Source organism: Manduca sexta, chromosome 7 (genome assembly GCF_014839805.1).
Source record: "Manduca sexta isolate Smith_Timp_Sample1 chromosome 7, JHU_Msex_v1.0, whole genome shotgun sequence".
Classification (NCBI taxonomy): Eukaryota; Metazoa; Arthropoda; class Insecta; order Lepidoptera; family Sphingidae; genus Manduca; species Manduca sexta.
In genome coordinates, this window is record NC_051121.1 from 305,931 (window position 1) to 327,653 (window position 21,723).

General features: G+C 38.3%; 2 protein-coding genes across 3 annotated transcripts; one reads left to right on the plus strand and one right to left on the minus strand.

The window, feature by feature from the left end:
• Positions 1 to 258: 258 nt before the first annotated feature.
• Positions 259 to 2,588, plus strand: LOC119193820 (protein ANTAGONIST OF LIKE HETEROCHROMATIN PROTEIN 1-like). Its single transcript, XM_037447561.1, has 2 exons — positions 259 to 755; positions 1,645 to 2,588. The coding sequence occupies exons 1-2, from the start codon at positions 466 to 468 to the stop codon at positions 2,180 to 2,182; spliced, it is 828 nt and encodes a 275-aa protein (XP_037303458.1). The 5' UTR covers positions 259 to 465; the 3' UTR covers positions 2,183 to 2,588.
• Positions 2,589 to 10,643: 8,055 nt separating this feature from the next.
• Positions 10,644 to 20,272, minus strand: LOC115447408. Of its 2 annotated transcripts, XM_037447563.1 has the most exons (3): positions 16,207 to 20,272; positions 15,015 to 15,915; positions 10,644 to 14,870 (listed from the first exon to the last, which is right to left on the minus strand). In XM_037447563.1, the coding sequence occupies exon 3, from the start codon at positions 13,585 to 13,587 to the stop codon at positions 10,774 to 10,776; it is 2,814 nt and encodes a 937-aa protein (XP_037303460.1). In that variant the 5' UTR covers positions 13,588 to 14,870; positions 15,015 to 15,915; positions 16,207 to 20,272; the 3' UTR covers positions 10,644 to 10,773. The 2 variants fall into 2 exon arrangements, with proteins under 2 accessions (XP_037303460.1, XP_037303459.1); XM_037447562.1 differs by having other exon boundaries at positions 15,015 to 20,272.
• Between the last annotated feature and the right edge of the window lie 1,451 nt (positions 20,273 to 21,723).

Genomic DNA, 21,723 nt, shown 5'->3' on the forward strand with positions numbered 1-21,723 from the left:
TTTTTAGTTTTCGGTCTCTTTAAACCCATAGTCTATAATAAATTTATTAAATAAATTGAATGGCTGCATATTATGATTGAATTTTGAATCGTAAAAATTAAACAGTTCAGTTTATTGAATTCGTTCAATAATTCATATTATAAACATAAATCATAGTTAATAGATTTCATTATTTGAATTATTATTTTATTTAATTTCAATAACTTAGATTTGCTTTTATTAGAGTAATATTGAAAGGCCAACATTTTTATTGCTGCAGACGTTGTTTGAAAAAAACTAATATTTCACATAAAAATGGTTTGTTAAAGAGCGCATTTTTTCGGTCTTAGGCTGGTTTTAGTTTTACGCCGACGGCACGCTCACCGTCAGCGCTCATAGCTCAGCGCGTAGTTTGTCAGCGCTGAGGCTCAGCGTGGCTCGTTTTAGTATCGTACTGACCGCCATACTGTACAGACGACGACCAAAATGCGGAGTGTGTTAATTATTGCTGCTTTGTACTATCTATCCCAAAAAAATAAAAACCGGCGACGACGAAGACTCCATGTTCATCCATTGATTGAGCAGAGAGCCGTTGCAGGAGAATTTGTCTTGTTATATGGCACTTTGAGGGCTGACGAAAGTAAATTCTTTAATTACTTTCGAATGTCAACTAGAACTTTTGACGAATTACTGGCAAAGATACAGGATAAACTGGTCCATTGCAGCTTACGAATCGTGCCTATACCACCGATTGAACGACTAATGGTGACTTTAAGGTAAGAAAAAATATATTTACTCATTTTATCATTATATTTATTCATGGTAAATTGTAGGTAACAAAACAACATATTTATTATTATAATGTTTCATATTATAGGAAAGACAAAAAACAAATTACATATTATTAGTAATTAAACATAATATAATTATTCATCAGTACGTCTAGCTGTTTGATAACCAGAGTTACCTGGATTTGCATCATTGGTTTCGTACCCTGAGTAACCTGGAGTCTGATAATTGTACGATGATGCATACGTGTCGAATGTAGATCTTGCGTCATTAGAGTAAGAGCTATTTGAGCTATTTGGTCTGTTCCAATTTCGAATATTCGTGGCTTCGCGCAGCACTCTCGATCTAAACTCCAGCTTTTGTCCTACATCAAAACTTTTTAAGATTGGACCTAAAGAAGCGAAAAAAGCCAGGTCGTCTGCGGCAAGATCTGGTGTTTGATTACTTAATAAAGTTAATAATTCTTTTTCAAAAGGAGAACTTTCTGGATTTGTTTTCGGGGCCCTTCTTTTTCTCTTTTCCAGCCAAGGTTTTTGTGATGATGGTGAATCAACACCACGGTCATTCTGCTCACCCTGCTGAGTGTTTGAAAAAACTTGCTGCGTGAATATATCAGAATCTTGAGAGTGTTCTGAAGATACCATACTATCCAATGTGTTATCTATATTTGCTAAGGGTGAGGGAAGGGGAGGGGTCATTCTCAACTGTTGGAGCTAGGAAGCTTAATTCGTCATAATAAATGTACTTTTGTATTTTGGTGCAGCACTTCCAGAAGGCGTTTTTTCATTGCGTTCTTTGTTCTAAAAACGCATCACGGGCTGTTTTCCATCTTTGTTGGACTAATTTGCCTGAAATAATAAAACCTTTTATTTTCAGATTTCTTGCTACGGGTCGAACATATACGGATTTGCAGTATTCATTTAGGATGGGAATCGCAACAATCAGTAAGATCGTGGACGAAGTGTGTAAAGTAACATGGAACACGCTACACAATGAATGCATACCATCAAATACACCTGATATGTGGCTAAATATTGCTAACGGTTTTCTACAAAAGACCAACTTTCCAAATTGTATTGGAGCTATTGATGGCAAGCACATCCGAATCGTAAATCCAACCGGTGGTGGATCAATATTCTACAACTATAAAAATTTTTACTCCATTGTTCTGCTGGCTATGTGCGATGCAGATTATTGTTTTACATATGTAAACATTGGAGCATATGGGAAAAGCTCGGACTCGACTATATTTCAAAACAGTACACTCTACAGGAGCCTTGAACAAAACACTTTAAATATTCCTAGACCGAAGCCATTGCCTGGAACAAATACTCCAGTTGAACATGTAATTGTGGGTGATGGTGCTTTTGGCATATCCAATAAAATTCTAAGCCATATGCACGATCCAATATGACCCACAAGAAAAAAAGATTTAATTATAGACTGAGCCGTAGTAGACGATACATAGAATCTACATTTGGTATAATGTCAAACAAGTTCAGAGTGTTTCATACACCTATTAATGTGAGTTTTGATGTTACAAAGAATATAGTTAAAGCATGCTGCGTATTGCATAACTTTATAAGACTTCGCGATGGTTATCGTATAGAAGACACACTTACAATTGAGGGTATGGTAGACCTGCCAGCTGTACCTACAAACAGGTCTGGACACGCTCTGCGAGAACATTTTGCTGAGTACTTTGTTAGCCCTATTGGAAGCGTGCCTTGGCAAGATTCGTGTATATTTTAACTTGAAAAGGCTTTATCCTGTAGTAGTGTAGGTATTTAGATAATAAAATAAGAAAGTAAACAAACCAAGTTGTTGTTTTTCTTCTCCTGAAATATTTTCGAACAATGTGTCCGCAATATCCTCCCAGGCTTTGTTTCTTGCATCTTTATTTTTGTAGAGTGGATCGGATGCATCCCACAATTTCTTCCTCAGGCGTACCTCATCGATAACTCGACTTGTATCCACTTCGCGATTCGCCATGACTGTACGCGCTGACGACGTCCGCTCCGCTCGACGCTAGAACGCTCACTGAAAGCAGAGGCGCTCGGGCGATCGTCAGCGCCGACAGCTACGCGGGGCCGACGCGCGACGCGTACGGCCGCGTAGCTATCAGCGCTGACCACTGTGCGCGCTGATAGGTACGCATCATTTAAAAACGCTTCCTAGAAGTCCATATATCTCGGCCATCAGCGCTGGCGGTGCGCGTGCCGTCGGCGTAAAACTAAAACCAGCCTTACGTGGACGCATTTATCGTTAAACTGAGTTTATTGTTATGCTAGTGCATTTAGAGACATTCAATGATTATAAGTGTAGGCGTTGATTTGAAATCTTATTACAATAATATTTGCAAGGCTAACATTTTATTGCTGCATATGTCCAGTTTGTAAACTTTTGTTACTTTCTGTAGCCAATACAACGGTTACTTGGATCAGATGATGATGCTCATTTGAATTCTAACCCTAATAATAATTCATACTCAGGTACATCTACAATAGCACTATGTTCACAATTAGATAACTCGCAGCGAGAAGAGCCTTTGATAGTACAATCATCTTCACCCTTAGAACGAAACATCGAGAGTAGAAAAGCTTACCAACTTAGAATTTCGGGTGGCTGTTGCCAGAGGTTTGATTGGTGGCTTATAGCAGCAGAAAAAGAAGATCAAGCTTGCCTACAGACATCTGCAAGAAATCACGCATAGCATGCCCAGAGGTATATCAAAAAAATGTAAATGCTGTACCTAAAGAACTGCGGTTTGTAAACGTAGGTGACCATATGCCGGCAGAGTTGAAGACTTACCGACGCTGTAAATTGTGCAGCACAAAGGTCAAAGATAAGCGTAGCAAAATAAAATGCAGTAAGTGCAAAGTCCCTCTTTGAATTACGCCTTTTTTTGCATAGTTTCACAGAAAATAATGTCACAAATTTAGCTTGCATGTGGGTCTGTTGATGGGCAGTGGGAATATTTTTACCACCTATTTTTCTAAAACTTCCGAAATAATTACCGTAAAATAGAAGTAACCAAGCGTAAAAAAGATGTGATGTACAGCCTGGAAAGAGAATCACAGCCGCGGACTTAAACCAGCTACAGACCACCAAAAAAATAAAACAAACGAAAAATACAGGAGAAAAATATAACTCATTTGATAAATTCTGTATTGACTGCTTCTAATGAAGATATATATATATATATATATATATATATATATATATATATATAGCACCGATTCTGACGCAACCAGAGTAGTGGGAGACGATAATATTGACATTAATCAAGCCTGTTTGGGAGTGTCAAATGAACCAATGCCAGGTCCTTCGGGGATGTGCAATAATTTAGGGCGAAAATGCTTGGATGGTTTTGATTCAGACATCACATTCACTAAAAGTGATATTTCAGAAGAAGAAATGACAAAAGACGTTACGGACCTTAATATTTCGAAAAAACGGGCACCAACATTTGTTGGTCTTAAATCTTATAAGGGTAATGGAGTCAGAAAAAGGACTCAACATAATAACTCTAAGTCAAAGACTGATGCAAATGATATTCATTCATTTAAGGGTAAGTAGTTCAATATGCGTTTTATTTTCAGGTAAAACGCGTCTATTAAACAACTTGACCGTTATTAGAACCTTATATAATGAGACCTGTTTGTTATCGCCTGGTGGAAGAGCCAATGTGATTAAAGAAATAAGTATAGATTAACATAAAATAATATATAAAAATGGTAATAAAAAAGGGTGCGAAAAACAATATTTACTACTACATAAGGTCAGTCGGGGGAAGTGCGCCATAAAATTTTCATAGCTGGATTCAATGCAAAATAATTTCTTTTTGTGCTGACTTAAGAATATAATTTTATTAATTTAAGAATATTTGGTATTTTGTGATAACAACCTATAGCCATTCAAGGAAATCGGACCATAAATTAATAATATTTTGCTCAAAGTAAAAAAAAATGGTAGTAGGCGCACTTGCCTCCGGAAATGGGGTAAGTGCGCCTGTGTAAAAAAAAAACGCCAATATGAAACATTATAAAGAAAACACTCACTTTAGTCCATAGAGAAATAAGTTTTACACGCATTGCTCTTGGATAATTTTTAATCAATCAATTTTATAACAAACTATGGCTGTCAAATCAAATTCGGGGTAAGTGCGCCATATATATCTAAATCAGGGCTTGAAAACATTTTAGAATTTTTATTGATATATAATTTTTTGCTATGTTAGAGTTTTGTGTGCGGATATGTTGGAATAAAAAAATTTTAGCCCTAATATAAAATCCATTTTATTTCTAAAAACTAAAAAAAACATACAAAAATTTAGGAATTAACAATTTTGAATGCGTTATAACTCAATTACTTAGAATTTGGCCTTATGACATTTGATATGTTTTAGCTGCATTATATCCAGATAACGTGCCTGATCGAACAGCAACCTATTCACGTAAAGTTGCTCTAGACCAAGATATTTCAGTTTTTCTTTTGTAAAAACGAATTAACTAATACGCCCTTTTATTTAAGTCGGCTCAAAACAAAAATACCTTGGAGTACAAAAAATTCTGCTGTTAAGTATAACATTTTAATAATAATAATTCATATTAGTAAAACTTATTCTCAAAAAAGGTTGGTTATATATGGATCAGGGGCAAGTGCGCCATACGACTGTTAACTGTGGCGCACTTGCCCTACTCGACAATTTTAAGTACATTTTTTCGCATCGCTAAAAAATCATTTATTTGAGTATATATAAATAAAATTCAGGCAGGAAGTTAAAATAAAAGGTTTAAACTATGTATTCACCTTACTGGTTTACAGAAATATGTTAAATATCTTGAAATATTTGATGTTATCTTTCACGGGGTCATCTCGGTTTACAGGTCTAAATGACACTTAAAATAAAATGGCGAATAAATCGTATTAAAATGAACATAGCCATTTATGTTTTTAGTGGAACTGTATTTCAGTTAGTAGTATAGATGTAAGATTGCGGTAATTGTATAACATCAATAGTTCTCGATTTTTTTAGGGTAGGTGCACTTACCCCGTCGGCGCACTTGCCCCACCTGACCTTATTGAACATGTTTAATATAAAATATAATTAATTAGATGATTTACTACCTCACCCATTATACAGGATTAAACAAGGTAGTAACAGACGACTTATTACTATTTACAATAATCTCACGACGATAGAAATTTTGAAACGTATTAACTGATTTCCAATTCCCTCTGGCCAGAATTTCATCAAGAGGGACATTCTCAACAAAGTTTCTAGATGCAACGGCGGATCGCATGCTACCTGGAGATTCAGTTATTCCGGCCTCTCTTATGAGAGATTTGATCCACCCGGCAATCACAGCACGAGATGCTGGTTTTGGCGAGCCCCGTATAGTTGTAAATAAATTGGAAGAGTTACATTTGCTACGTCGTTCCATCAATATAGCCATAGTTTTCTTAATCCAAAAAACAGGGTCCAAATTTTGATTGTCGGAATTCACTAAAAATTTCGAACCTGATTGTCTATATTCACGGCAGTCTGTTTTAGACCCGAAAAGGGGCCAAAAGATAATAGAATCATCCTTAATAATACAATGGGCATCACTTATATCTAACAATGTCAGCCTGAAAAATATTGTCACTGTTAATTAAATAATTGACCAAGTAATCAGCGAGTATATTTATGTCCCAGATAGGAGGCTTCGTGGCCTTAAGGTTTTTCAGAGATATAGATTTTAAAATATGTTTAACCAGAACATCTCGACCCAATTTACCTGATAAATCAGTATTACATAATGTGGATACTACGGATTTATGAAAAAGGATAGTATTGTATGAAAATTTATAATGAAGGTGCAAATCTGCTAAGAATTGAGCTAATTGTACGCTGGGCCGTACCGAGTTTATCTGGTGACGGTTAGTCCACATTAACCAACGGTTCCAGGCAACCTTATATGATTTCCAAGAGGAAGGTCGCCAAGAAGATTTAAGTAACAATATTTGATTAGGATTCCATGAATTTATAGACTCAGACCACCCCCACATTTCCACACTTAAAGAACCATGTCCTGTACTTTGGGAGGTGGTAACCCGCTCCTCGTGTCGACTAGGAACTGTTTCAGGTTCGTTAGTGTTAACGGGGCTGCGATCGCTCGAGATTTGAGATCTGCTCTCCAGAAAACCTTTTCCATCGCGGTACTACAATCAGATAAATACCTGTGGCCTGATTTAGATGCATTAGGACACGAGGAATTAGGAATGGGGGCGGAAAGATCCACGCCAATGGAAAATTCCAAGGTACGCTGAACGCATCGTGAATCAACGCTTTGTGATCGTTGAGGTCTAGAGTCGCGTAGTTGTCTACTACTTGAGCAGTTTTGGATGTGAACAGGTCGATCACCGGAATTCCCATTTTTGTAAAAATCATTTCTGTGCATCTCGGGAGTAAGTGCCATTCCGGAGGCTCTCGGAGTCTCGACAGGCAATCTGCGTGATTGTTGTATTTCCCGGGAATATAATAAATTCGGTACTGAATTTGGTATTTGTCCAGGACACACAGAATCTGGTTGGTTAGATTTGTTAGCGATTGTGATTTGGTCCCGCCTTCGTTTCGGAGATAAGCGATCGCGGAACGATTGTCCGATTGGATCAAAACGGAACTGTGATTCATGTTCGGTGCGTGAATTTCCAGGACTTTTAAAATGGTTAGCAACTCCTTCATGTTGCAATGTAGGGACTCTTCCGCTTTGTTCCAAGTTCCCGACATAAAATGGTTGTCGAGTTGTGCTCCCCATGCTAGATCCGAGGCATCGGTGGTCAGGAAATGTGTAGGTGGTGGTATATGTACCAGTGTTGAAAGATGGCAATTTTGTAACCACCAATGCATTTCCTTTATAAACCTCGAGGGGAGATGGTACCTGGTTGAGTCTACAAACTCTGGTAGTGTGTTTAAATGACAGAGTCGCTCGATGATTGAGTCTGCCCCGTGGTACCACAAAACTGGCAAAATTTAACAGACCTACTAAGCTCTGGAGTTCCTTTCGAGTGGCGTCGCCGTTTTTTATGAACTGAGTGACTCTGTCTACAATGGTAGCAGACTTTTCTGCTGGCAAGACTTTGCAATTTGTCCAAGGATCCCAAACAATGCCTAGAAAGGATATTTTTTGACTCGGGACAAGAACAAACTTCTCGAAATTTACTCTGAATCCCAGTGACTGAAGGGTATCCAACAACATGTTTACATGTTCCCTTAAAATTTTCCGGTTTTGATGTGCAATGACGAAATCGTCCAGATAAACAATTATCCTCGCACTTTTTTCTCGAAGAATTTGCGCTATCCAGTTCGAGAGGCACGCGAAGACTTTCGGTGCTGTGCTGAGACCGAAGGGTAGGCAAGTCATTTCTAAAAGTTCGTTCTTGTAAATGAGACGTAGAAACCGTCTGTGTGATGGAGCTATCGGAATATTGAAATATGCTTGCGACAAGTCTACTTTGCACATCCAATCCTGGGGTTGGAGGAAATCTGGGACTCGGTACATATTTATTAAGCGGAACCTGTTCGTTACCACAAATTGATTTAGTAGTCTGAGGTTGAACACAGGACGAAGGGTCCAAGAGCCACCGTCTTTAGAACGCCTTGCAGTTTCATTTGTTGAATAACTGCAGACATTTCCATTGATTCTAATGTGCGACAATTATGGTTTTTTAAAACTGGCATTCTCATAGGTGGTTTTTGTAGGAAGGGTATACGATACCCTTTTATTATTTTTAGAATGAAATCTGGAGCTCCCATCGATTTCCAATGACTGTGGTATAGCGCTAGTCGTCCCGCTTGAAACTGCGGTGAGTCATTGTCTCCGTCTTTTATTGCCCTTGTTGTAAGAGGGTGAAAACGAGCGTTTTTGGCCTCTTTCATTCGAGTGCCTTGGTTTCGAACCGCGAGTTCGAAATGAATCAGACCTGTTATTAGGGTTATAAGTATGCCCTTGATTATAGTTATTGCGACCTCTCGTAGAGTAATGGCTTTGATGTCCACCCTGCAAGGGTTGGTTGTGGTGATACTGTATGTGAGCAGCAGGAGCTGGATTACAACAGTAACCAGAAGCACCACGCGATGGTGCGTAATAACAGGCTTGCCCCTGCGAGGGGTGCCGTGCAGAGTTATCAAGTTTAGCTCTAGAAGCATGTCTCATATTAGACAATTTTAGTGGCCAGAAAACTTTCCTTACTCCACCGGCTTTTTCTAAAATGGCAGTAAATGACTCGGAATTAAAAATATGAGTATTGGACGGCGGTATTTTATTTAAAGCCGCTTTTATCAAAGGATCTCTGGCATTTTTAAGGATACCATCCCTTCTCATCTCTATAGTCTCTGCTCTGTGACCGCAAGCCAATTGTAGCAGGTCAGTAGAGACTTTATGAAAATCGCCTTTTAAAAATAGCTCCTCAATTTTATCATTAAGATGCAACAGTGATGCATCAGATGTCTTAGCCCATGTTGGTGATGAATTAAATGACAAGAATTTTTTTTTAACCGCGACCGAGAGGCTTGCATAGGCGCTTGCGGCGCGGCGCAAACTGCCGACCCGCGGGCGGGCCTTCTACCCCCTTACCCCGCGCTCGCCCCAGGCGCCGACACAACCCTCCGGCAAACGGCACGCCACGTTTAGTACCTAAATATTACATTTATAATTAACACACCCCACCCCAGTGCGTCAGCACTCATTACCCATCGAAATAAGCGCAACACGCGTCGCTGGTCTCCGCAATACACCGGTCTTAGTTTTGACTTCCACTACTCGCACTCTTCAATCCTTTCCGGGCATCACCCTTTGTATGCGACCTCGCGGCCATATGCCTCGCGGTGAATCAGAGTCCACTATCAGTACAAGGTCACCCACTTGCAAGGGCCTTGTTTCCATGTGCCATTTCGTTATCGGGCGCATGTCTGGTAGCACCTCCCTTACCCAACGCTTCCAGAATAGGTCAGCTAGCCTCTGAGATGTGCGCCACTGTTTTCGTAGATATGTATCCGAGTCGTCAAAAACTCCGATGCAGGGTAAGTTAGAAGAGGAGTTAAGAAGGAAGTGATTTGGAGTCAGAGATTCATCGCTGCCTGGCTCAACACTCACGTGAGTCAAAGGTCGACTATTAATAATTTGTTCGACCTCTGTTAGCAGGGTGCTCAGGACTTCATCCCGTGGTGCTCGTTCCCTCAGTACGACTTTCAGCGCCTGTTTTACACTTCGTATAAGTCTTTCCCACGCCCTACCCCAATGTGGGCTCGCAGGGGGTGAAAATGTCCATGTTGTTCCGTAGTTTGAAGCCTCCCTTTTCAGCGCGCCTTCAACTCCATGACAGATTTTTTCAACTCATTGTCGGCACCTCTTAGGTTAGTACCGTTGTCCGAGTACAAGTACTGAGGCCAACCCCGCCGAGCAGCCATACGACGCAGTGCCATAATAAATACGTCTGTGGTAAGTTTCGTCACAATTTCTATGTGTATTGCTCTGATGGTCATGCAAGTAAATAAAACTCCGTACCGCTTTTCTTTATGACGTCCAACAGATACGTCCATGGGGCCGAATAAATCCACGCCACAAAATGTAAACGGTCGTTGATGGTGGGCCATTCTGGCCGCAGGTAAATCGCCCATTCTGGGTGGTTGAGGTTTAGTATTTTTAATCTTGCAAAACATACATGCGGCTGTTACTCGTTTTACAGTAGGTCTCATTCTAATTATCCAATATTTTTGTTTCAGATTATTTACCACACTTTCCTGGTTACCATGGGCAGCTTTCACGTGGTAGTGTCTCACTAATAACTTGGCTATATAATTACGCCCATCTAATATAACAGGATGTTTTGTTTCAGGTGATATTGCAGGTGCAGCGTCGATGCGGCCGCCGACCCGAAGAACTCCGTACTCGTCAATCAAGGGAGATAAGGTAAGTAATTTACTTGTACGTTCTAATGACTTTTTATTTTTCAGGTGCTTCAGGTCGTCGGCGAACGTCTCCTCATCATGTCGCCATTGACTTCACCCGTAAGTTTTTTACACTTATCTATGAAAGACAATACGATACATGTTGTTTTCAATAGGCGCAACCACGAAGAAAACTTTTCAGGATTCGGCACAGGGAGTGAAATGACTTCACTCACGAGGGAGACAAGTTCCAGTACATCATCTGAGACTTCATCAGGTATGTCCTTGGGCCAACAATTTTGTGCATCATAGAGGAACTCGGGGCCATATAACCATTCCTTATGTAGGACACTTAACTCACATGTGTCTCTGGTAGCGATGTCAGCGACGTTCATCTGAGTAGGTACGTAATGCCATTCCTTTGTTAATGATAGCTCATCAATTTCTCCCAGTCTGTGGGCCACGAATGGTTTATAATCACGCTCGTGGTTTCTGATCCAGTGCAAAATTGTTGACGAGTCACACCAGAAATATTTTTCTGACGGTACAGTTTTGTGTTCCTTTATAATTGTATCAGATAGCCTCGCTGCTAAAAGGGCGGCTTGTAGTTCTAGACGGGGCACAGACATCTGTTTAACCGGCGCCACTCTGCATTTACTTGAAATGAATGCTATTTGTATTTCTCCTTGATTATTAATCCAACGCCAATATGCCGCGGCACACATCGCTTGCGTAGATGCGTCGCAAAATATATGTAGCTGTAGATCTGTATAACTAGTCGTAAGCGATGCGCGCGCGGAAGGCGAAGCGCTCTTATCAATGGCGCGCGGGGCGCGTAGCGTAGGCTCGCTGTTATTCGGTGCATTAAGTGCATTTGCCGTCTCGCTCTCTCGAATACTCGCATGGTAACAGCGAGGTATTCTTACGTTATGTAAACACTTTAATAATGTTATCCAGTTAAACCATTTCGTACAGAATGCATCCGGTATTTCATCGTCCCAGTCTGTGTTTGATTTCCACAATTTTTGTAGTAATATTTTAGCCTTTATGGTAAATGGAGATAAGAACCCATACACATCGAATATCGACATAACCAATTGTAACACCTCTCTCTTTGTAGGACGTTTAAGACCGTCAATTATATTTTCAGGGATTCGTTTGAAAGACACGTCAAATCCTAACTCGTCTTCGTTAGGGTACCATATTAATCCCAGTGTTCGTTCGCCTCCGTCTTGCCCTATTTTAAATTTTACGGAACTCGGGCACATGGTTTCTTTAGGCAAACTATTTAACACCTCTTCACTGTTGCTCATCCTGTTAGTTATGTCGAAACCTCCATGTCTGTGTATATAGGATATTTCTTTTATTAATTGTATAGCCGGGGCAGCGTCTTCGAAACTATCAATGTAATCATCCATATAGAATTGTTTGTATATTGCATTTACCGCCTCTGGTTTCGATGATTCATACTGTTTTGCATTTTTATTTTTAATAAATTGAGCAATAAACGGTGAACAGTTTGCTCCGAATATCAAAGATGACATCGCATACGTTTTGATTTCATCATTTTTGCTCTCGACTGTTTTCCATAAAAAACGTAAGACATTTTGATCTTCAGGTATGATTTTAATTTGTAAGAACATGTCACGTATATCTCCGGTGACGGCTACTTTATTTTCTCGGAATCTCATCATAATACCATACAATGATATAAGTAGGTCGGATCCCGTTATCAGGTAGTCGTTAAGTGAGCATCCATTACTTTTGGCGGCGGCGTCAAATACTAACCGGAGCTTTTTCTTATTCGGATTGTCTACGCCAAAGTGTGGAAGGTACCAAATGTTTGATGTTACCTTATTATCTTTTATTTCGTGAGCATAATTATTTCTCAACAGGTGATCAATTCTCTCACTGTATCTTGCTGCGTAATTTTTGTTGGCCTTACACTTTTTCAGAACACCTTTTAATCTGTTGTAGGCATTGTTGTAGGACTCGGGCATTTTGCAGGTGATGTCCTTCCACGGCAAGCCAACGTACCAACGCCCATCCTTCAAGACAGAGGTACGTTCCAAGTGCTCTATTGCTTTAATATTTTCAGAATTCTGCCGGGGGCTGGACGACGTCGGCGTGATGCCCATTGCATCAATAGTAAATGAGCGGCGTACTTCTTGTAACCGAAGCAAAATTCGGCTGATTTCCAACTGTTTTTCGTCACCGTTCTGATCCGTCATGTTTAGGATTGTGTGATGCGACTTATTCTCGATCGCAGGAGATATGCGCCCATGTACACACCAGCCCAAAGTCGTGCGAGTCACATACGGGCCGGCGGGTTTGTTATACGTAATTTCAAGAGGCACTAATAAATGATAGTTGTCCTGACCGATTAATATTTCAGGTTTACACTGTCCATCACACAATAAATGTCTTATATTTTTTATAGGTTCACTGTACATCAGTTCATTTAATGATACAAATTGCGTAGGTAAATTAAGTCCACCGGCACTACGCGCTTGCAACGTAAATAACATGCCGTCCTTGTTTGACACATTAAGATTCACTATTTCGCTATTGCACTCTAATTCGCTACCGTTCCAGGCGCCCCGTACGCGCATTGTTTGTTTATAACCACGTACACCCAATGTTTTTAAAAGTCTATCACTTATTATTGATACGGTAGATCCATCGTCTAATAATGCCACCATATTCACTACACCACTAAGTCCGTGAACACATACAGGAACTGTTTTTAGCAACACTTTGTTGTTGTTTATAAGAATATGCGTTATAGTTTCACTACGCGATGGCAACAAATCCACTTGTTGGTTAGGGTCGGCATTATGCATGGGGCCGCACTCATTATGCGTGTTTTCGTAATGCAATAACATATGATGTGACTGTCCACAATTATTTACATCGCACACAGGTGCGGAGCAGGATTCTCGCTTGTGCCGTGAAACTAGGCATTTATAACACAATCCGCTACGTTTCACAAACTGCCATCTGACTTTCCGTAACGCTTTTTTAAATTTCTTACAATCAACCAACTTGTGAATAGACGTATGGCAAAAACGAAACTTATCTTCAACGGTATTGTTCTGCACTAACACAGTATGCGTTCTATCAATTTGTTTGCGTTTAAAGCACAAGTTAACACAACGGAAATTTTCAAGCCAATGATGATCATGGCCGCTGCAACCATAAGGTTCACAGCGCCCCCCACCACGCCTAGTGGTAGGAGGGGTGCGAAAGAGACAGCAATACAAGGAAGAAAAGGAGGTAAAATACAACGGAAATCGGAAGTGCCTATCTCATTATATAAGGTTCTAATAACGGTCAAGTTGTTTAATGAAGTGTTAAGAACTTCATTAACATCTCCCCCTCCCCCTTTAATTTTTCCAAATATACATTCCTTTTTATATTATTACCGGTACAAGTTTAGTGATGTGAAAAAGATTTGATTCGTCCTTCTTATGACCTGTATTTATTCTGTAAACAGTCTTTGATAATGTTTCTAAAATTTCGTATGGACCAATTTTTATCTCATCTAATTTTTTCCTGTTTAATCGATTTCCATTTTCAACATACACAAAGTCTCCTACCTTTAATTCTAACTGTTTTCTGTTTTATCAAATATTTTCTTATTGTAGTTATGGGATTTTAGTGTTTTCTAATGCATTTTTTCTATCTTCCATTAGATTACTTAATGTTTTTTCTTGCTTCAGTTCGTCTGGTATAACGTCAATATTTTTTCCATCTAATAAATATTTTGGGGAATACCCTGTCACAGTATGTTCAGTTTCATTATATCTTTGGATGCATTCTAACCTACTAATAAAAACTAAAAACTAAACTACCTACTAATGTTACTAAACAGAACGAAAAACTTACTTGCACATTTATTGAACTGTATCCTTTTCTATTTATGTAGTATTATCCAACATCTCCTGCAATTCTTGGAATTCGGATATGAGTACAATCAATTGCTCCTATAACTTGTCTAAAGCCACAAATTTCATAGAAACCAGCAATAATACTGTTCTGTTCTCTGTCACTGAGGCAATTTTATCCAATGACCCCTGTGTGCAACTATTGCTAATGCAACTTGTTTGCATACAAGGGATATCGTCGACTGGCTAAAGTCGCTCAAATCTCCTGCATCATCTTGAATCTGTAAAATAGATGGATGGTTAGAATTTAAAACTTACTATAGACCATTCAGTTAATTATTGAACTTTTATAAAAATCAGCTGAGATAAGTACAATTTGCGAATCTGCCCGAGTAAAACTTAGTATATGGAAATAGTTTGTTTACCTCTCCACGAGCCGAAGTCCTTATCGCAGCTAAAACTTTCAAGTGAGGTGGTATAAAGCCTCCTCTTGCATAACCAGCCAAATCATTTTTCACCATTTCAATAATTAAATGCGCAATGGAGCGTGTAAATCTATATTTGTATTTAAACTCATCTTGATAGTCTTCAAATGGGTTATTGCGAACTTTGTACAATTTTACACGACTCATTATTGGAAACGATTCTTCTATTTCTTCTATCATTCTCAAATCATCAATAAAATAATCTCTGTTCATTTTATTACACAATTATTAATAAATCAGTTGAACAAATATAACACACGATCGAGCACCAACCAAACATTAAAATATTTTAAGGTTTTATTCAAAGACTACAAAAGGTATTGTTATGTTGAATATGTTCTGTACGAGGATACAATAATAATCTTTGCTTACTCAAGCGCTGAACCATGCGGCTCCGCGGAATAACTTTTAAACCGAGATTAGATTTGGATTAGTTAACTCCGTCCTTACTCTATATTTATTAATATGTTATTTGCCTAATCTAAGCGTAAGTCTTGGAGTAAAGTTAATCCAACACTAATCATAATTTATTAATAAGACAGAATATGTTTTCTTGTTTCAGAATAGAATAATTAAATGACTACCAACTCGCTAGAGCTGCCATAACCAACACTTCATCAAGCATGGAAAATTAACTACGAAATATATGTTACCGGAAAATAAAACATTATTACAATAATTTTTCTATTAGTTTTTTTTATTTTTTCATTCATTAAAGCTTTAAACTCTCTCAGGATCCTCTCCAGTACTTCCTTTTTGTCGGTTCAGTCAAGGCGAAGGACCCGATAACAGAAGTTCGCCAGCCTTGCTGGGCGCACTCGTCGTCGTACTCTCCTTGAAACTGTTAGGTGGAATGATAAGAAAAATGTTAATTGTTTATTGTAAAGATCCTAACACAGAGTACATAAATATATAGATTCTTAGTCTTACTGGGATGAAAAAAAAATATAAAATTCACACAAGGATTCAATAAATTTTACCGGCAAAACCATTGTATATATCGATGGGAAAAACTAATGATTTTTTATTAAATCAAATCAATGAATTTGCTTTTTGTTTCACTATAACTGCCTTTGCAATTGAAAAGATATTTGTTTAAAGCGAATAAATAACATTTTAATAATAAACTTACCAATACAATAAATAAATTTTACTTGTAAATTACAATTCCAATTTGTTGTGATTTTCTCCAGTCAACTTCTCAATGTTCATCAATTGTCAAAAATTCAAATATTCCACAGATTAAAACACAATGCAATAAGACCGTAGATTGCAAAATCAGCAAAAATATTTGTAATTTTGTAACTAATAAATATACAGTTATGAAATAATAATTATAATACAGAAAACCTGATTAGACATCCACTTTATATGTTTTTTTCACAAGAATATCATGATAGGTAAAAATTTACGGTTTTTGAAGATATACATCTCTAATCCGACATAATATTTCCATTCGAACGATTGTTTATGGTTCCGAAAGTAACAATGACGGATCCGAAGTAATTTGGTAGTAGGGTTAAATCTGAAGTTCGACGTTTCTTCGTTTCGGAACGACGTTTCGATGTTCGTTTTTCGAAGTAGATCTACAGGTCACAAAAAGTCTTTTCCCCGAACTCAAAGAAGCGAAATCTGGAAATCTATAGCCCCCACCTTCCACCTTACCCAGCTATTAACCGGACACGGCTACCACAAAGCCTACCTCAAAAAGTTTTTAACAATACCATGTATGACGCATGCCCCTGCGATAACACCACCACCCAAACAGTGGACCACCTCTTAAAGGACTGCCCCAAATACACTATACACCGCTACAAGCACGAGATGACCTGCCAGAAGAACACTGTGTTGAATGAGGAAGTTATTGAACATCTTATAGAAGATCTTCATGACATGTCCGCGATGAAGACAAATGAGTATGAATTAACTTTGCGAGATAAGCCTTCATTTTATGCGTCAACCTTTAGGTCAGTCACACATGTACACTGTCGCTCTGAATTGCAATTTTTTAATTCTGAAAATGTTGATGTTGATAATACAGACTCTAATAGTCAATTATCTGATACACCAACACTCTCAGGATGCATTTTTTTATTTCGTAAGAAAACAATCTTGCAGTAAAAGTAATATCAGCTCGACGAAAATGGGCTCTTAGTCACAGCATGAGGACAAAAATTCTAACAGGTCTAAAAGAAAATATTGGCCTGTCAAGAAGAGACGATACATTATATTGTTTACATTAATATTTAAACAGGCAAAGCGGCATCAGAAAATGGTACCAATTATCTACTAAACATTAAAAAGGTCATCAACAAAAAGTATTTCCAAACGCTGCTCAGGTGCTGGAAGATTTGAAAATCCCATATCTCAGTTTTTTTTATTTTTGCATCTGAGTGTATCACAAAAGTTCTAAAGAACAAAGATAAAAATAAGAAAGTGTTATTGAAGATGGAACGAGACATTCTTGGATGATTATTGACAGTTAGTATTACAAAGGATCAGAATTTGACAAAAGGATATTCTAATGGTGAGTACCCTCCATAAAAAAACACTTAGAAAAGGCTAAAGAAAGCATCGATGGACTTAAATGCAGTCATAATTGTGTGCGAAACGTCATGATCGACCTCGAATACAAATACAAAACAGCTTCTTGATAGACGCAAGCAATTGATTGACAGAAGCGATATTGTTTGTGCTAGATTAAAATTTTAGAGAAAACTTGACGAATTAAGAAATCGAATGACAAACGCCCGCGTATTTATTTGGACAAGACTTGGGTGAAGCAGAACCATTCCAGAAACCGTGTTTGTGTTGATGATGAAGAAAAAGGTGATTTAAATAATTAAATCGGCAAAAGAAGCAGGCTTATAATTTGCGATGCCGGATGCTCTAATTATGAATTTTGAACACATGCAAAATGGGTATTTCGCGCAGTAAAATCAAAAAATAAAGATTACCTCACTGAAATGGACGCTTAGGGATTCACTGAGTGCCGATTTCTGCTGAGCTTGGAAGAGCCTCTCTTATTATAATGGATAATACCAGCTACCCACTTAAATCAATTAAATCGTGTTTCGACAGCGGCGAACAGAAAATGCGAAATACATGATTGGCTTACACATTATGTGCCTGCACCAGACGAATGTATCACGTATATATCACCAAGTGACTTTTCAACTTCGGAAACAAGAATCAATATCCAAATAAATTATTTTATGACCCAAAACGTTCTTCATTCTGGGATAAAAAGACAAAACAATATTATACACGTAGTAAATAATACGACTGATATTGGTGGGATCAAATCTGTTATTCCTAGTCGTCAAAATCGTAAACGCAAATGCAGAGGTCAAGCGGAACCCCAAAGAATTCTAAGCAGTTCGTAAATGGATAACCCTACATATTGCAATGTATTGATAGAAGTTATTAAAGAAAGTCTTAATAGGCGTTTGAAAAATAACCAAACAATATTTTTTAAAAAAGAAAGGAGCTACAGAAAGGAAAAGTATGTCATAAATTATTTGGTCTCGGACCCACTGGAACCCTAAAACTCGAACCCTAGAATAAAAGTTGTAGATTCGTCATCCATTCCAAGCATAAATCAGGAGCTAATTTTCAATAATGGTCAAATCCAAATATAACAGTTTTGTATTATTTATGCCAGATGTCTCTACTGAAAATTCTTACCAAAATCCTTTTATTCAAATGAGGCCAAATACAACTTAAACCTGTTAAAACGAAGATTTTAAACAGACCTTATTTTCAAAATTAGCCTATTCCCGCCAGTCTTCCATTCATAACTGGTCAAATCCATTTCAACCAATCACAGCGCGTCTAACCGGGTACGCCATTTTGTTATGGTCATACAATACCCTACTCGAGTAAAATGATGGTGTGTTGATGTGCTTAGGTACAAATAAAGGGATTTTTTAAGGAAAAAGTTTTTAAATTTGAGTATAATATGGAAAAAAACCTTTAAGAAGTACCTGGCGATCAACCTAGAAAAAGAAAATCTACAGGAGGACCTAATGATAAGCAAGAAAAGAAAAAGAAAAGGTTAGTATATTCGAAGAATTTGCTACCAATATAAGGCTATAGGGTTGTGCAAAATATTGTTGCCGTTACCGCGTGTTATTTTTTTCTTTCTTTTTATTTTTAGTTACTTAATTTTTCTAACTTATTTATTACATATAATTCAATACATATTAATTGAAAAGAGTTTGTTGTAACTTATAATTTATTTTAATACAATATCATTATAATTCTAAGTGTATATGTAAATACCTACTACCTATGGATTTATGTTTTAAAAGCTGCGCCTCGCGGTTTTACCCGCGTAAGTCCCGATCCCGTGGGAATATTGGGATTAAAAGTAACCTATGTGTTATTTAAGTATTCAGCTATCTATACAGAGTTATTTGTAATATGCTGACAACCTTTTACAGGTGTGTTATTTGATCAATACTGAATAACTTTTGTTCTACTTTTTGAAATTCAATAATTTTTTTCATACAAAAATAATTTTGACCGCTCAAGACCTTGACATGCAATGCATGTCTATGGCCTCCTTTACGTTGCATCTGGAGCGCCGCGGGCGAGAGTGTGGGGCGAGGGAGGCGGGGCTTGCACCTAGGTGCCTGAGGCGCTGACCGATAAGTCGGCAGTAATTTTTTTATAAAAAATATATCGAATTTCAAAAAGTCGTCGAACAAAAGTTATTCAGTATTGATCAAATTCTATCCAAATCCGTCCGGGGGTTTTTACGCGAAAGAGTAACAAACATACATACACCCATCCATCCTTCCATTCTTACAAACATTCGCGTTCGCGACGCGCCCCGCGGCATGTATGAAAGGAATAACACACAGGGTCCTCTAAATTATGTAACTTTAAGTCAGAATTCTAATACCTGCGGAACTAGGACGGGTCAAACTATGTTATTAAACATATACCTACATATGTACCTATTATATTATTTTATTGCAGATATTCGTCAAGGGCTTTACCTCAAAGATATCCTTGCAGACATAATAGTAAATCTTATCAATGTGTTAATTTATCGATACGGGATGTACAAATGTTCAATGAACAGTTTTATAAAAATCCAGATAAACAGTATCAAGATGATTTTATCATAAAATATTGTAAATCTATGAAGCCTTCACGGAAAAGACAGATAAATGGAAAAGGAAATTCAAAATTAATGAGTATTGTGTATGTCGCCGCAGCACCTCGTTATCCGTTGAATTGGTGAATTTCCGGAGCGATAGTGGCGCCATCTATCATTACATCGAGGAAGTATTAGAAGAGGAGGGAGGTCGACTGCTGTCAATATAAGGACCGGCCGAACGACGAGAGCTCAATCTTGTAGAAGTTTTTGTACAAGTCTAGTGTTACTATGCAGTAAATTGTTAGTGAAGTAAAGAAGTGTTTCAATAATTGAATAACTGTCTGGAAAATAAATATAGACCGGTGATACTTTGCCGGTCATGTAAAAAAATAACCAAGTAAAAAAGTTTTCACTTCGACATCAGAATTGGGATAAGTAATCGATGCCCATAAAATTGGATTGTGTTCACTACATACCTACGCTATGTAGCATACCATGCTATGTGTAAACAACTTTGAATGATAAAATGTCTGCGGGTACCGCGATCCAATTACTACAGCGTTCCTGTATGGGTGCCGCGCATGGTGTGAAAATTCTACGGAGGCGTCTTGGTTAAAGTAACTACGTGAGTGACGAATGGCGGTTGATACTAACTGGCCTATCGCAGAGTATATTTATCGACGCCTGGAAAGTGTGGTATCGTATGACCCATAACCCTTATTTTATTTAACTACCTTCGTAGCATAATTGTAATGCGTACACAGTACGAGTACGACTACTGCGCTGAAGGCCTGGATTCGAATTCCGGGTCGAGCTAATAATAATTCTTTAGTCGCAACTCTGAGTCGGGTAGTTAGTACTGTAACAACCCCGTGTCCCGGAAAGCACGTAAAGTCTTGGGCTTGATCACTCTCCGGTCATGTCTGATTGCCGTCTCACCGGATTATTGGCCGCTGTGGCAAAATTCGGCTATGAGGAATTCATTCATTTATTAAACACTTATTTGAGGGTGAGTTATTTTCCCGTAATCTCAGGAGAATTAGTTTTACCATGTGTTATTGGAAGTAATATCCGATCTACTTTTTAGGTAGATTTGTTTGTGATGCAATAAAATTGCTGTTGACAAAGAATACTTTGTAATTCAAGGTGCTGGATGGTGTTTTTACTGTTTATGGGCGGTCGTATCGCTTACCATCAGGCGAACGGCAAGCTCGTCTCGGCATACAAAAAAAAGGGGAGGGTTTGAAAAGTCCGACATGAATGAGATTGAGGTCGGAATAGGCCAAACGATGATGCTGTTGTGGTTTTTGTTTTTGTGTGCAGAAATATGTTCGCGACTCAGGGCGTGCGCAGACGCGCCTCATGCGGTGCGGGTACGCACCTCAGGGGGTGCGGATGCAAAACTACGCGCTCCAGGCTGCGCGGGTACAAGCATCAAAATTGGGAAGAACCTCCGAGAACTCTGCGAGAACCTACTACCCTTGCAAAATTGATTTTCTTAGCAGTTCTGCTTATGTAACAACTGTAACAAAATAACGC